The sequence below is a fragment of the Manihot esculenta genome, chromosome 14, assembly GCF_001659605.2.
Source record: "Manihot esculenta cultivar AM560-2 chromosome 14, M.esculenta_v8, whole genome shotgun sequence".
NCBI classification, from domain to species: domain Eukaryota; kingdom Viridiplantae; phylum Streptophyta; class Magnoliopsida; order Malpighiales; family Euphorbiaceae; genus Manihot; species Manihot esculenta.
Window position 1 is genome coordinate 8,152,913 of NC_035174.2, and position 17,700 is coordinate 8,170,612.

A 17,700-nucleotide genomic window follows, 5' to 3' on the forward strand; every position below is an offset into this window, starting at 1 on the left:
CTGCAGTGCATTCCACCAAGACAGCTTTCGGGTACACACGAGTTTTCTCCAACGTTTGAGTCTGGTGTGGTTTCTCTAGACCCATTTCTGGGAAGTTAACTCAGTAGCAAATGTTTATTAGGAAGAAGATGACCAGAAACTTGAAAATTAACACCAAAAATCTCTCAAGCTCACCGGTAAAAGAGGAAAAAGTTTCCTACCCCCGGTCTACTTTGTAAACCTTGATGGCCAAGGTCTAATTGTAACACCGGTTTCACGACTAGTTCAGCTATCCACATTATTCAGTCTATTTAATTTAAACAATTGACAAATTTATTCAACGTTCTAAATTCAATCAAACCAAAGATTTTCAAGTCAAAATGAGGAAAAAAAAACCTAATTCTATTGGTTCAATTCATTTTGTTTCCCGATGGTAGGTTGTACTAACAAATTTGCAATTGTAAAGGTTACATCCTAACAATTTCCATCTCTGTAAAATATCAAAAATATTAAAAAGAAACATAGTTTTTAATGGAATAATTATTTTATCATGCAATTACAATGATAGTAAAGCATGAGGAACAAATCAACCTTAAGTAATAAATTTGAACACTACAAAAATTTATTGCATGACATCGGATGTGTTGAGAGGTCATGCCTTTTTCAACTAACAAATAATTAACATCATTATTTTCTTTAATATTTTTTTTTATTATCAAATATTGATAAAAACATTAGATTTTCTTCATGAGTTTTTATTATTAATACTAGAATTATCTTAAGCTATTAAACCTCGAGTTTAAATTTCAATTGTATAAAATAAAATTTACAATTAGCCAAAATATATTTTATTTGATTACTATTTCGAACAAAAACCTATTAATTTTAATCAGTCATTATAAATTAATGTCGACATCATGTTCACAACGTGTTAATCCGTAATGTATTTAACCAATAAATTTCCTTCTCTTGCCTTATTATTATTATTTTTTTTAAAGAACTAACTTCCATTAATTAAATAGGTAGTTTAGCCTAATTTGGTCTGATGGGCAAAGAAAATTCTCAGGAACCTGAAGTGCCGACAATTCTAACTCCCCATTCTTTGTCTCTACTTTTCAAGGTATAACCTAAAAGTTGGTCAAGAAATTGCTTCGAACAACCAAGCGTAATCTTGTATCTATATATATGTTTACCATTTATTCGTTTGCATCGCAATCTCCAACAGCTGGCTTCTTGCATTTTCAATCTTATATCAAGCTTTTACCTCACCCATCATCAATGGCCACTGCAACCTCTCTCAAGCCAATTTCTTCTCTCAAATTCTCTAACCTAAAATCCAACTCCTCCTTTTTTCAGCCACAAACACAACTGGGTTTCGCTCGTTCACAAGACTTCTCAATCCAAAAGTTGAAACTCTCCACATCTCATCACCATTTTTCATCAAGAAAAAGCTCCTGGAGCATTGGCACTAAAGCCTCCTTCTCCTTCTTCAAGAAACCTAAGTCCTCATCAGAATCTCGAGAACCCAGTAATTATCTATACCTTATTTCTTATTATATTTACTAACCATTGAATTTGATAAGTGACTTATGTGCTTTTCTTTTTCTTCAGCCAAAGTTCAAGAACTCAACGTCTATGAAATAAACGAACGAGACAAGGACAGCCCAGCAGTCCTAAAACTGAGTAAAAAACAAGAACTATCTCTGGGGGACCTGGTGCCCTTCACCAACAAGCTTTACACTGGAGACCTCAAGAAAAGATTAGGCATAACTGCTGGCCTCTGCGTGCTCATCCAGCACGTACCAGAAAAAAAAGGCGACAGATACGAGGCTACATACAGCTTCTACTTCGGAGAATACGGGCACATATCAGTTCAAGGAGCGTATCTGACGTATGAGGATACATATCTGGCGGTGACCGGTGGGTCTGGAATTTTTGAAGGAGTGTACGGACAAGTGAAGCTGAAGCAAATAGTTTTTCCTTTCAAGCTTTTTTATACTTTCTATTTGAAGGGGATACCTGATTTGCCTTGTGAGCTTTTGGGAAAGCCTGTGATCCCTTCTCCTAACGTTGAACCTGCTCCGGCTGCCAAGGCCACTCTGCCGTCTGGGACTGTTCTTCACTTCACCAATTGATGGATGCTCTTGTTCGCGATCCTGATCAGCTACACTCTAGCTAGCAAAACATTATTATGTTTTTTTTTTTTCCGACATAAGTTGTTTCTAATTCAAAATAATATTTAATTTCTTATAGAATAATAAATAAGCAACGATAGAATAATAACCTAGCTAACGTGAAAACGAAATGGAATAATTTTATTTTATTACAATGAAGAGAGTTGCTCCAACTCGAAATTTACAAACATTATATTCATTGTCGGATTACGTTTCTTCTAATGCAAAATATTGACCAGCCCATGTGAATGAAATGGGATGAACATGGGCCAATATATTGAACTGATTGTTTTGGATTGGGCTTGAATGGTCATGCAGGTAATAATTTTTCAGAAAAATTAATTAAGCTTTTCATTATTAAGGAAACAAATATGACATGCACAATAGGCAGCAGCAGCAGCAATAGCAATTTGCGTTGAGGAACATTTGTCAGGAGAAGCTTGAAGTTCAAATATTTGGAAGATTAGCTAGGGGTTGCTTTTTAGCTAGAAGATGAATAGAAGCCAACAAAATAGCATTGGGCCATGGATGGGGTCACAGGTTGGAATCCTTGAATTGGATGCATGAAACTCCCTGCGGTTTGTGAAGCAGTAAGGCTGTGTTAGTGCATACTTGGTAAAGGTAGTTTATGATTATTATCTATATATGTATCTTCTGTCTTTGCCTTTTATTTACTTGGGATATGAAACCATTCTGATCAGGAACCCTTGAGTTTTAGTATGATAATTCAGTACCTTCACCATGCATACAAGCCAATCTGAAAATTTGAAATACTCAATTTCCTATTAGATGGTAACTATACATTGTACTGTTGAGAACAGTAGAGGACAAAATATCATATTTCATATACTTTGCTAAGAACTCACTTTTCTACCTTTTTCAATACACGTTGTCATACCAATTATGAAATTCTAGCTGATATCACCAATGTATTTTATAATTTCTTCTATGGAATTTGTTTTGGTGAAAAATTACTGAATCCAATTGACCCATAAGCTTTAATTATAATACTAGATTATTTCACTAGTTGGAGTAAAGATTAATACTTTCACCTTATTTCTAGCTATGAGTAGCCGGTGGTAGACAAAGGCTAAAATTTTAAAGTTCAATTTTTATTTATGAATTTGACCTAATTTTAAGGAAATTACTATTCAATCCTTAAAATTTTCATCATTACAATTTTATCTTTTTTTTTAAAAAAAAAGTTATTGTTTGATCTCTTTAATATTTTATATTTAATTTTGATTCTTATAATTTTTATCAAAATATTCATTGAGAATTATTCTCTTTTAATAGTATCATAAACACTAGTATTCTTTTTGAAAACAAACACATTTTAATTCACTTTTTTCATAAATAAGATTTTTGGATTTCATATTATATTGGCATACTTATGAAGATATTATATTTGGCCAATTCATATGTATGAATTTTTCTTTTACTCCCCCTTTCAAATTAAGAATTTCATAAAATTCAATTCAATTATTTCTTTTTTATTAATTTTTTATTTTAAATAAAAAAATTTAAATACTTTTAATATAAACTTTTTCATTTTAAAATAAATTAAAATTTTATATAATTTGCAATAATTTATTTAAAATTTTTTTTATGAAAATAAATCATACCAAATAAATAGTTTAAAGTATTTAAATTTTTTTAAAAAAATTAACAAACTTTAAGTTGTTTAAATTTTTATGCCCTTAAGATTTAATATTTTTGGGCTATTAATGCTAATTACAACAGGTTTATTTTCAAATTATTTACATTAACTTTTAAATATAAAATCACTAGGCATTCACATACTTAATGCGTTTAAATAAATCTAAGAGATTTCAGATTCTATTCTTCCGATCCCAATCTCCATTTTAAAAATTATATATATATAAAATAATGGTTTGCCCAATTTTTTTTTTCTCCAATTAAGAACGTCATGTATCATATTCACTTCATTTAGCATAATTTAGTTTGAAAAAATAAAACTCATAATTAAATAATTTTTCAGCTTTTTTAGATGGGACATGATATTAAGGTTTTATGGTGGTGGTTAATTTTCCAATTTTACATTTAAAATTTTATCTTTTATTGTGTTATTCTGTGATGAAATATACTGCTACAAATAAAATATCTACACAAAAAAAAAAAAGCAATATTAGAAATTAAATTACCATAAAAGCTGTTCAAGTCAACTAAACTTGGAAACCAGATCAAGATCCTCTCAGTATACGAAGAGCTAGATGTCAAAATCCCCGTAGGCTCCAGCTGAAGGTCTTGGAAAAGCTCAAATCAAGAAATATACAGCATCAGCAACCTAATGGAAGTGATGCTGATGCGACAAAACCCTACTTTGATACTCGCCGAGCTAAAATTAAGAACACAATCGAGGAGGGAAAGGATCAATAGATCAGACCTTCATAATGGTTTTGTGATTCCAGAAAGTTTAGGAAATTTTTATATATTGATATTAAAGAACCAAAATTATTAACTTGAATCAAAAGCATCTAATCACCAGCTTCCATTGTAAATAAATATATATCATATTAACTTAAGAGGTGAGGAATTTAATAATATAATTAGAAAGGCTGATAGTATAGTTAGTGGGTTGCAGAATCCATGCATGCATGGCAGCAGAGAGATTTACAAAAGAAAAAAAAAATAAAGGGAAGAGATAAGAAAGCCAAAGCCAAAGAAAGAAAGGCTGATGAAGATGATGGTGGGGTTAGCTGATAAGCTAATGGTAGGGGAATGCATGCATTGGCACATTATTAGGGTTAAAAGTGGCAGGAATCAGAGGGCCTGAAATTGTATCGTAGTATCTGTTTGTAGTTGTTCTGAAAAGGAAAAAAGGAAGCTCTTTGGGTGAAACCCCAAAAGCAGTAAAAATATCAGTGGTCCCTCTCCTCTCTCTACTGACAAAAGAGGCTCGATCAAAGTGTTAGTAGTGCTAGTCGAAGCTCAGAAAGACTGACCTCTCTCTCTCTGAAATATGAATATATTTGTGACAGCGAAAGAGAAAGAGAGTACGCGATATCTATGCCAATTTCATAGCTGTGAACAGTAGAATCTGTGACTCTACTGTACATGTCTTCATGTCTGCTCTTATCTGCAGTCACCACTGAATTTACTTGCTTGACCACCTTCCATAGTAATGATCATTCATCTCTCTGTAATATTTATTGCAAAAAAAATATTTGGTTAAACAAAACAAAACGAAACAAAAGCCTTCTTTAATTAGCTAATCGAACTAGCACTTCCAACATTAAATGCATATATAGAACCTTGGCTTTCACTATACTGTTTGTCCTCTTCCTCTCTCTCCCTTGTCTCTCACACACAGATAACACAAAAATAGTCACTGCCAATTCTTAATCACAATCACTACTTAAACTTCTACATATAGACATACTTTGTTAAAAGAAAAGTGGACCATGACCACCTCTATTATCTCCTTGATCTGCATTGTTATTTTCTTCCTCGTCCTCATCATCATCATCATCATCATCTTCTCCTCCTTCTTCTTCGTTTTCACATATTTCCACTGTATGTGGAGCATGACCATCTCCGAATGCACGCACATGGTCCTTAAGGGACCTCTTGTGCTTAAAATCAGACCCACAAATGCAAAACCAAAGCTTACCACAGTTCTTCTCATGTGTCCTCCAATCTCCTCTGACTGCAAAGGGTTTTCCACATTTTCTGCATTCAAAAGGCTTTGCTCCGTGCTTTCTCTTGTAATGTGTCTGCAGGGTCCTGAAGTCTTTCAATGGCCTTGATCTTGGGTGATCAATATTGTTCTTGCACCCCTCAGCACAGCAATAACAAGGCAGTCTTAGCATTGAAGAACCTTGTTTTGTTCCTCTTAAAGATTCAGGACCTTTTCGATATTGTGATCCATGCCCCCACATATGCATCTAAACATCGATCCATGCAAGTAGAAACAATAAAACAAGCAAAATTTTCAATAAAGGAAGTGTATAATTAAGGGAAAATAAAATCATGCAATTAACCACTAGTGTTGAAACCTGCATATTGTTGTATCTATTAAATGTTTTGTTGCAGACAGCACAAGAGAACTGTGTCGGACCGACAAGGATTTGTGCAGGGGAAGGAATCCAGTACTGGCCTTCAACGAGCGAACCAATGTGATTAGGGTTGCTAGCGCTAGCTCCAATGGTGGGAGGACCGATATGAAGAGCTACAGTTACACCACTTTGAGTGGTAGGGTTTTCGTCAATTTTCTGCTTATTGTTGAGAGAAGGGCGAGAGTTGGGGTATCTGGTGATGTTTTGGCCAGGAGGTCCAAGGGAAAGAAAGAGGGAATCTTCGTCGACTTCTTGGTCATCAGCTTCTATACACACACTTTCACTAGAGGATATGCAGGTGAAGGAGGGAGTTTGCATTATGATGATTCTATGAGAGAGATTTGAAAGAAAGGATTTTGGAGCTTTGGATTTCTGGTGCAGAAGATGAAGTGGGGACGAAAAAGCCAAATAAGTAGTGAAATTACCTTATGTTTGGTGTATTTAATAGCATAATAATTCATTTTTTTATATAAATTATAAAAAAAAAAAAAAAAAAAAACACACACACACGCAGACTTAGCTGACCATGTGAATATATATTTTTTTATTTTTAGGTTCAGTACATTTATGACTGTAAAATAAACAGATATTTTTAAAATAGTATAATAACTATTTTAATTTGATATTAAAAGACTATGTCTTTAATTATTGAGATTAATTAAAATTTATTTAGAACTGAGTTTTTAAAAAATACCCATTTAATAGATTCAAAAGTGGGTTTCCAATTTGTCAATCTCTTAAAAGCAAATCTATAACAAATTGATTCGGGATTTGTTGTTAAGGGAAATGATTAAAGGGATTGTTTGGATGTGAGGGAAAAAGGAAGGACGTGGAATGGTGGAAGTGGACATGTTTGTTTTGGCGTGTTTGGGAAAGGAGGAGACAAAGAACCGGCAGAAGGAGAAGAGGTGGGAGAAAATAAAAGATTGAAAGATGCATAGAACAGAGTACCAACATTAACACTAATATTCACTCTCTTCTCTTATTAATAGATCATAACTTGCACTCCAAATGCTCGATTCCCGAGCTCCTAATCCTTTCCTTCTTCCGCTCTCTGCCTTGTCTTTTAGGTCTCACTTCTGCCCCCCCGTCCCCCATTAACAGTTTAACACAGGCAAAAGTGCGATACAGAGAGAGAGAGGGGAGAGTTTCTCAGTGCGTAGACATGGAGCAATGCTAACTGTAGAACTGAAGGCTTGACCTCTCTTTCTCTCTTTATGCTCTTTGCTTTACTTTTGTTATTTAAAGATGGATTGATGGAGACGTAGAGGTAACACAGCCATGAAAAGGCAAGATTTTCACTGTTCGTAAAGCTACTAAGTTATCTCGCCCACACACACACATGTCCATGCAATGAGATTCATTAATAGGAAAAGACTAGAGAAGAATATAGTCCCCTTTGAATATCGTTAAAAAAAAAAATCCCCTTCGAAATTTATGGTTTCTAAGTAAAAAAATAATAATAAATGAAAAAAGTATAACTTTGAATATTATTAAAAAGCCTATTAACCCAAATAATGAAATTTTTTAATTTATTAAATTAAAAAATATTTGAAGCTATAAAAGTAACAAATTAAAGTAGCTAAAAAATATTTTATTAAATATATAGTAATATTCAAGAAGTGATTTATATTCATAAAAAGATATAAAATAACCACTATTTAATTTAAAGTTTTGAAATAATTAATTATTTTCAATAACTAAATTGATTAACACATTATTTGTGTTATTTTTCATATTATATTACTTTTAGTCTTTCATTATGCAACATGGATTATTTATTAAATGAAACTATTATTTTCCCCTAGGAATGTTTTTTTTTTCTTTTTGAAGTCAGAATGTTTTTTTTTTCTATTATTTTCCCGTAGAAATATTTTTTTTAATTCAGAATATTTATAAATTAATATTGAGAATCTAAAATTCAGAAAATATAATTTACGGTAGTTGTGTAAGTTTAAATGGAGAAAATGACATTTCTCCCCTTTATCCCTCTTTTTTTTATCTGCTAGTGATGTCAACTGTTTCTCTGTTACAGTATTAACTGTCTCTATCACTGAGATTTGTATGTATGGATGTGTCAGGACTATTTTCCACATTAGACGATCATTTAATTTTTTCGATGCGCATACGGATAGGGCTGCGAGATGATTTGGTCTACTTTTTTATTTTTTATCACATCATTGGATTAGACTTTTTTCGGATAAATCCACACATATAGTTTATCCGGTCCGATTTGTGTTATCGGACTGAAATTTACAGTCTGAAATGGATCCACTTGATTGGGATCTGATGAGTCTTAGATTAGAATTTTTTTTCAAGAGTCCAGATGTAAAAAGTTCCGTAGTTATCAAAAAGTAGTTTCAATTGAAGAGAGGAAAGTGAGAAGAAAAGAATGAGACAATCTATTTCTATGCAAATATTAACAGCAACCAAGAAACAGTTGCAACAGTGAATGGGATACACATACTAATTAATTAATTAACTAATTATAAAAAAAAAAAAAACAAATTGGTGGTGGGTCAGATTTTGATTTTGATTAGACGTAGCACAAAATGATCAAAAAGTTTTCTGAAACATTTACACAAACCATCCCATCAATCTGTAACGTCAACCTCCCGCTCCGTTGTCCAATAAATAACCAATTATAATGTCCTAGGTTTTAAATATGATTACTATAACACCCTATGTGAAATTTTGCCTATATTTCAATAACTTAAAAATGTTGAAATAATTTTTTTTTATTATATATCAATATATTTAATAAAGCACTTGTCTTATATTTAATAGTATTATAATTTTAATAATAATTTTTATTTATTATAAAAAAATAAATATATTATTATTATTATTATATACAATAACAATATAGATAAAATTTGTGAGATGAAGGTGGTAAAAATTGTCATTTCTTGGTGTTGTATGAGAAAGGAAACCGTGGAAAAGGTAAGAAAGCCCTTATGAGCCTTCATGGACGCTCTCTTGATTTGTCATCAGACTGTACTTCACACTGTGCCACTGCAAGTTCAACCGTCTATATCCCTTGCTTTTTCTTTCTTTCTTTATTTTTTTTTTCCCATCAGTCAATGCTAAAATTTTTGACTCGATTCTACATGCACAGTTTCTTTTTCATCCTCAAGCACAATCTTCGTCAGTAATTACCTTATCAAGTTCTGGATAAGCAACTCTAACACATCCATATATAAATAACATTTGGCTAAGAAAACAGAATAAGATTTATAGTAGAATTTTATAATAATGGATTACGAACAATTTTATATAAATTCTCCACCATATATAATAGTTATATTGAATGATATGTCGACACATATGGCTAAGAAAACGAAACTCTAAGCTAAAAAAGGAAGAAAGCCAAAAAAGGCCTGTCACGGCTTGGTGACATGAGATTTTTGGGGAGCAGAGATGTAGCCTCGATAAGCAGATGTCCCATAACTGGAAAACAAGAACTGTTGCAAAATAGAACAAAGCATTTTGACCATTTATCGAGCCTTCCTTCCCCAGATACCTTAACCTTTGATGCCCCACAACTCATTTTCAACACAGTAGCCATTGGACGGCGTGGCCTGCTTTTCCCTTTTATAGTCTTAATTAGTAGTTGACTTCCACTTGACAATTGTCCTGAAAACTGTAGAATTGCCATTCACTAGTTGTAACAGCCCCTCTAATCTCCACAGAGCCAAAACCCAACAACTACAATCCACTCGACTACGCCGATAAAATTGACAAAACTAAGCAAGTCAACAATAGATTCATGGGCCTTTTCTTGGGACTAGCAAGAAATGGGCCAAAAGGCCTGGAGACTTACGCTGGAGAACTTGAAAAAGCTGAAAAGCTTCATAGAAATTAAACCCCACTTACTTGAAGTTGGCTGGTGGGTGGTAGAGCTTTTTTTTTCTTGGCATGTGAGTTGGACCAGCCATGAGAAGACAATCATCTTCCATAATAGAGGAAGAAAAGTGGCGCTGACAATTAGGTAGCTTTTGGGCATTGGAGCGTGGAAATTGTGATTCATTTTGGTTTTTTTATCTCAATTGCATGTGCTCATCAATTATACACACTATGTTATTTTCATCAACACTCAAAACCCATGTGAATTTTCCTTCCTTTTTTGCCAAAAATCACATTTTAGGTTATTCACAAATCTTTACTCATAAGACAAGCTAAGAATTTGTGCACCCACATTAGTCAAAGCATTTTCTCCTTTTTTATAATATTAGATTCATTCAGATTTCACCATCCTGAAAAATGACTATATTATCAATATTAGCTATTTCTAATTTAAAAAAAAAAATAAATTCTAATAAAAATTAACTATATAGTGATACCTAACTTCCTTATCCAATATATAAATAATGAAAAGAAAAATTGAAAAAGGAAAAAGTTGCATGAACTAGACACTAAGCATATTTGGAAGTGAGAAAGGTGACGGAAGTGATGACATACAAATAGTTTGTTATGGAAAGTCATATACTGTGCATGTTTGTGGACTAACTACTGAAACGACGTCGGATAAGCAATGACGAAGATTGGCACGGCGCGGCGCGGCGGGTGGGGGCTCACATGAACTTCTCCAAGAAAAGTAGTAGCGAAACCATAAAATCTCATCGAATATGGAAAGATTTGTTGAGTAAAACTGGTTCGTGTTTGGAGATTAACTATCCATCTAAAACTTATAAAAACCCAACTCATAAAGAAAATAGTAAGATTGAGATATTGAAGGTTGTAAGCATGTGAAATCTCATAGCCTTGTAACGGGATTAAACTCATGAGTATATTTTAAAAATTAAATATATAGAAAAAATTATTTATGTATTCAATAGCCAAATTACTCTATCAATATTTCCTATTATGTTATAAAGCTCTGACCATATGAAGCTACTTGAATTATTCAAATAAGAGGCAAGACAAAATTCAGTATTTTTGAAATTGAATTCAAACAGCTGACAATCAATTCGAATCATTTAATTTTACACCCATAATTACGTGCATTGCACCCCCAACAGCTGGCGAGCAAACCAGCAAAGGGAGAAAAAAAAAAAAAAACCCTAAGAAACACTACCTTTTTATTGGACGACTCCTTCAAAAGACAACCCAGCTTACCCTTATATTCATAAAAATATAAAGGTATATTGAATAAAAACATCCCTTTTATATTTATATCAATAATTTAATTTATCATAATTATAATTAAATAAATTAAATTAAATCTTGAAAAAGTTAATGTTAAATTATAATATAGTTTCTAAAATTTTATATTGATAAATACATAGTTCTTTAATTTAAATTTTATATTAAAATTTTGTATCATATATAATATTAAATGAGTATCTATTATAAATAAATTTTCATTATATAAAATATTATATATTAAAATATTTTATTAAAAATTTATACTCACTATTATAAATTATATATATATATTTTTAATATATAAAAATTGCATTTTATATTAATAATACTAAATATACATATTTTACTATGTAAGAACATCCCTTTTATAATTTTTATAAATATTTAAATATATTAATTAAATTATTTAAAATATTTAATATTTTTATTCTGTTCACTTATATAATAATTATACTTATAATATATATTAATTTATTAGTTAATCCAATTAAAAATTGTATTTCATATTAATAATATTAAATAAAATAAAATATTTTATATTTTATACTATAATCTTTTTATATTTTAAATTTTTATTAAACTATAATATGTGTATAAAAATAAAATAAAAATAAAAAATATGATTAATAAAAAAATATTGTTGAAACAAAAATATGTATTTTAAGAATTATTTTATTAATTAAATAAAATTTTAAAGATTATATTATAATTTTTTAATAATTTTTATATTCAATTTAATTTTTTTTTAGTTATAATTGAGATAAAATAAAAAATTTTAATTTTATTATTTAAAATTTAAAATTTTAGATATAAATATGAATTAATATAAATATTTTAATTTTTTTATTTGATATATTTTTTAAAAAATAATTTTATGTGGTATGATATATAAATTAAAATTTAATTAAGATAGATATTAAATTAAATTAAATATAAAAAAATTAATTTTATTGTTTGGTATTTTAAAATTAAGAGATAAATATGAAAAATAATATATGTTTAGATTTTTTTTGTTAAAGTTTAATATAAAATATAATTATAATATAATTTTCTATGCAAATGGGTCTCATCTCCTCGGGAAAATTTCAACGCGCCTGCAAAGCGAGTGATGGAAACAATAATTCAGCGAACGGTAAAACGAGGGAGCAGTCTTGGGGGTTAAGCTTAAGAGTTGGAGGGCGAAGGTGGCCCTGGCCCTGTCCCTTAGAAGGCGTGAAAAGCCACATTAGTATGGGCACATAATCGCGTGTTCAATTTGCATGTCCAGATCTAATCATACGCCGCGTGGCTCTTTTCTTCATACGCGCCATCTTAGGATTCACCCCCCTTTGACAAACCTCCCCCTACCCCCTATCGCTATGGTATATTCCCAAAACTATTTAAAATAGTAACGTAATATTTATCAAAAATAAATAAATATTTATGTTATTTAATAAAATTATAATATATTATAAATAAATACAAGAAAAAACCTTCCACGTAGTATTATTTATGTCGCCAACACTTCAGGCAATGAGCTCAATGGAAATTTGGGTAAAAAAAAAAACTACTTTTTTATCCATTCGGAATATTTCTTGATTTATTACAGTATTTATTTATTTATCAGTTTTACTGAATTTATTATGACCTGGCTTTTACCGGTCGTGGAGTGGAAGCGGATGACAACTTCCTCTGATCTTATCTCAACGAACATAATGGAGGAAAACTGCTTACGTCAATCGAATCACATCCTCGAATATTCAACCCCCTCTTTTCTCTCTCTTCTTCCCAGAAAAAAAAAATATATACCCACACATCAAAGATTCGTCCTGTATGCGACGCCTCGACTTTGATACTTCTCTCTCCTTCCTGCCTGCCTTCCTTCCTTCTTACTACGCTCTCAGATCATTTTCCCCATCACACCAAACTCTAATCTTGCAAGAAATTTTTCTGTTTTATAAAGTTTCAATTTTTCTTTGTTGTTGAAGAAAAAGATTTTCTTTGCAATTCCTTTTTTGTTTTTGTTTGTGCATTGTTTGGTTTGGATTGTCTTAAGTTTATTCCGTTTTCTGATTCTGTTTGGATCCCATATTCTCATCTCATATTCTCTCATTCTTTCCATTTCCCTCTTGTTGCTTCGGATCTATCTATGTTTACACCATCTGAAGAACCCGCTTCATATAATTTGCTTCATTACCATCATCATCATTAGCAGTTAAGAAACAACGGAGGAAGAAGACATAAAAAGAAATGGATTATGCAGAGAAGATGCAGAGATGCCATGAATATGTAGAGGCATTAGAGGTAGAAAGGAGTAAGATTCTGGTCTTCAAACGCGAGCTTCCTTTGTGTTTAGAGCTTATCACGAAAGGTTTGTGATGTTTTTTCCTTCTTTTTTTCTTTACTGTTTTATGAGATGTTTAAAAAGATAGATTTTTTATTGCGTGGTTGTTATGGTCGGTGCAGCGATTGAGGCATGTCGGAGGGAGTTATCGGGAACGACGACGGACTACTTGCATGGGCAATCGGAGAGCTCAGAGCAGACGTCCAGTGAAGGAACTAAACCGGTGCTTGAGGAATTTATTCCCATCAAGAAGACCAACTCTTCTTCCGATAATGATAATGAAGAGCAATATTTACACAAGCGAAACAAGAACAGCAGCACCAACAAGGACAAGAACAGTAGTGATCACAAGAAGAAATCTGATTGGCTTAGATCTGCCCAGTTGTGGAATCAATCCCCAGATCCAACTCCCAAAGAGGTACCCACCAACAAGCTTTGTTTGTTTTCTGTCTGTTTACAGATTAAATAAAGAGGGCACATTCAATTGAAAATTTTTGTTCTTTATCTTTTAATTTATTGCAGGATGTGTCTAGAAAGGCAGTAGAGACGGAGGTGAACAGGAATGGGGGTGCATTTCAGCCATTTCAGAAGGAGAAAACTACAGGGAAGAATGTTCAGACTACTGCCAAAAACCCCTCCTCAGTGCCGGCTTCGGCAACCAGTTCGACAACAGAGACGGGAGCAGGAGGGACTGGTGGTGGAAGTACTAGAAAAGAAGAGAAAGACGGGCAAAGTGAAAGAAAGCAAAGGCGGTGTTGGTCACCGGAGTTGCATCGACGCTTCTTGCATTCCCTTCAACAGCTTGGTGGTCCACATGGTGAGTGATTTTAAAATGGGACTGATTGTATTGCATTGGATATGTTTGATATTAATTCTAATTGAATAAAATGCAGTTGCAACGCCAAAGCAAATAAGGGAGCTAATGAAGGTGGATGGACTGACTAATGATGAAGTGAAGAGCCATTTACAGGTTGGTAACAAGTTAACAATCTTTAATGATCTGTGATAATAACTTATAAAATTAAATGGGTACTTGATTTCCCAAAAGTTTTCTGCAATTCAAAATGGGATAGGATAAGATTGTGTCTCGAAAAAATTGGGAAATGTTGCAGGTTAAGACAAAAATTGATTAGCCTAGAAAGTAGACAAAGTAGATTTGTGATTGTTTTCTTGGATAAGGTTATCCACTGTTCGCTTAGCATTTGGTAAACCAGTACAAGATAACAGATTTCTGTTCTTCATGGATTGAATCTGATCCCAATTTTGATTTGGTTTGGTTTGTTTCAGAAATACCGTTTGCATACAAGAAGACCAAGCCCACCAATCCACAATAACAGCAATCCACAAGCACCACAGTTTGTGGTTGTTGGAGGCATCTGGGTGCAACCACCTGAATATGCAGCAGTGGCAGCAACAACAGCATCAGGGGAAACATCCACCATAGCTGCTGCTGCTGCAGCCAACGGAATCTATACACCAGTGGCTGCACCACTGTCCACAGCCCCTCCAAAGCTACAAAAGCAGCTACTTAAACATTCTGAGCAGATGCAATTAGAAGAAAGAGGCAGCCATAGTGATGGTGGTTTTCGTTCTAATTCCCCAGCTACATCTTCCTCCACACATACCACCACAAATTCCCCTTCGTTTTGATTATCAGAACATGAGAATGGTGTAAAATTTTGTAAACTAAATAATCAAAAAGCCAACTATGTGAGTTTATATATCATTCAAACAGAGTCTTTTTTTTTTTTTTTAATATAAATAAGAAATGCAATTTTAAGTGGATTAATGCGACTGTCTGCCAATGTGAATAAATGGGTCCTTGTATTTCAGCTTTCAAAGATGAATAGCACGTAGAATAATCTGAAATTGTGAAGTAAACAGTTGATTGGACAATGCAAATTGTAAAAGCAAAGAAATGGTAAAGACTGTCTTTTTCATTTTTTCAGAAAGACTAAAGATGTTTTTTTTTTTTTCTTTTGGATAGAGGATTGTGGTATTGAATTTGGGACTCTCAAAATTTGACTAATTATTGTCGAGATAAGCTGTGAGTACGAAGACTGAATTAAAGAGTTTGAATATGTAGTCATGGAGAAAAAACATACAAAAGAAGATGAAGATGGTAAATTAATTAATTAATTTTTATTTTGGACATAGTGGTTTTCTGCTTGGAATTCATAGAGCTTGCTTAATTTCCAAGCATTGACCTTAACTCCACCAGTATTTTCTTGGAAATTCTTGATTTCCAAGCGAAGGCATGAACAACAATGTTATTGTTGCTAGTCTTAGAAGAGCAGAATCATAATATTGACCAACAACGAGAGCAACCAAGATTTTTACTTTGCAATAAAACCTCCTTCAACTATGGGTAATTTATTATCCCAAGTATTTTAAAAAATCAAACCAACCAGTTTTTTTTTTTTTTTTTTGAGAAAAATGTTTTTTCCTTTAATATATTTATTAGAATGCATTAAATATTGATTTAAAATTAAGTTATATTCCTTTATATCACAAAGATAATTAAGAAAATATAATTAATATACTTAAAATAATAAATATAGTTTTTTTTCCTCTTATAACTATAACATTAATAAATAATAAAAAAATCAATGATTTATTTTAAAATTAGATATTATAAAAAAAAAAAGAGAGAGAAGGTAGATTTTTCAGGATTCTTGCATGACGGTGATCTAGTCTCTGCCTAAATAATTAAATTAAAGACAGTGGCTTAAGAATCTAAGTAAGACAATTAATGTCCTAATAAACATACATAAACGTGGCAACCCAAATACACAATACGACAAACCCATTTCTCTGGTTTTTATCTTTCATATGCATAAAACGACGACGACAACAACGAAAACAAAAATAAAAAAAAATGGTGGTGAACGTTGTGTATGTATATATTTAACGGGGTCCACCTTCGAATATACCAGAATACAGGGGCATATTTAAAATGGTCTCTTACTGTTATTGGGTAATTTTCATAAAATACAAATTGAATTGTCCAAGTATATTCTGTCTGAGATTTATTTATATTATCTTCTGCACTCAGGCAGAAAGATATTCTGATATCCCTTAGAATCTTACCTTGTCCAAGATTCCACGTCTAATTATTTAATTAATTCAATCAAAGTTAGTGCATTAGGTATGTAGCCCCATTTATTAGTTTTATGCATTTAACTTTCCTCCAATTTTTTTTTTTTTTTAAGTTAGTGGTTTTTGGAGGAATTATAGAATTTTGAGCATTGTTAATGCTATAATACAGTAGACGATACTGGATCGATTCGATTTAAAATTGAATTGGACGGAATAAATTAAAAATTAAAATTTTAATATTTATAAAAATTAAATTAATTTTAATTAAAAATTAAATTGAATCGAATCGGTTTGATTCGATTTAATTTGATTAATTTAAATTTTTAATAAATTTTTTATTTTTTATACTTTATTTTTAATATTTTAAAATTTAATTAAAATATTTTAATCTTAACATCATTTAATTTTTTATATTATTAAAAATAATATATTATTATCATTAATTGATTTGATTCGTTTTTTTAATTTTTTTATTAAAATTAAACCGAATCAAAATAATTAAAACTTTTAAAATTAAAATTAAATTAAACCGAAATAAATAAAAAATTAAATTAAATTGATTCGTTCTAATTTTTCAGTTTCAACTCAATACTGCACTCCCTTACGGTACTAATTAAGACATGCATCCACAGAACATGGAGTTAAACATGGAAAATATTCTGGTTTAAGAAAGTCAAGTTGGATTTCTCACTCTTTTTACCCTTATAATAAAAAAAAAAGAATTGGATTTATGATATTAATATTAATAATTAAAAATATTATCATATGAATATTTTGTATTTGTAGATGAGAAAGAAGAGGAAGTGGCTCTTGAGTGTAAGTAGGGCCAAATGGCCCTTTGCTTAATATTATATTAAAATTAAAATTGAGAATAAAGACAATTAATGGTTAATCAGGT

General features: G+C 31.4%; 3 protein-coding genes across 3 annotated transcripts; 2 read left to right on the forward strand and 1 right to left on the reverse strand.

The window, feature by feature from the left end:
• The first annotated feature begins 1,028 nt into the window (after positions 1-1,028).
• Positions 1,029-2,431, forward strand: LOC110600311 (allene oxide cyclase 3, chloroplastic). The gene is made up of 2 exons (XM_021737131.2): positions 1,029-1,507; positions 1,591-2,431. The coding sequence occupies exons 1-2, from the start codon at positions 1,165-1,167 to the stop codon at positions 2,112-2,114; spliced, it is 867 nt and encodes a 288-aa protein (XP_021592823.2). The 5' UTR covers positions 1,029-1,164; the 3' UTR covers positions 2,115-2,431.
• Positions 2,432-5,025: 2,594 nt separating this feature from the next.
• LOC110631002 (zinc finger protein WIP6) lies at positions 5,026-6,621 on the reverse strand. The gene is made up of 2 exons (XM_021778687.2): positions 6,173-6,621; positions 5,026-6,061 (listed from the first exon to the last, which is right to left on the reverse strand). The coding sequence occupies exons 1-2, from the start codon at positions 6,548-6,550 to the stop codon at positions 5,561-5,563; spliced, it is 879 nt and encodes a 292-aa protein (XP_021634379.1). The 5' UTR covers positions 6,551-6,621; the 3' UTR covers positions 5,026-5,560.
• Positions 6,622-13,115: 6,494 nt separating this feature from the next.
• Positions 13,116-15,435, forward strand: LOC110631001 (transcription factor HHO3). The gene is made up of 5 exons (XM_021778686.2): positions 13,116-13,730; positions 13,826-14,121; positions 14,226-14,520; positions 14,597-14,673; positions 14,991-15,435. Exons 1-5 carry the CDS (start codon positions 13,610-13,612, stop codon positions 15,351-15,353), a joined length of 1,152 nt encoding a protein of 383 aa, XP_021634378.1. The 5' UTR covers positions 13,116-13,609; the 3' UTR covers positions 15,354-15,435.
• The last annotated feature ends 2,265 nt before the right edge of the window (positions 15,436-17,700 follow it).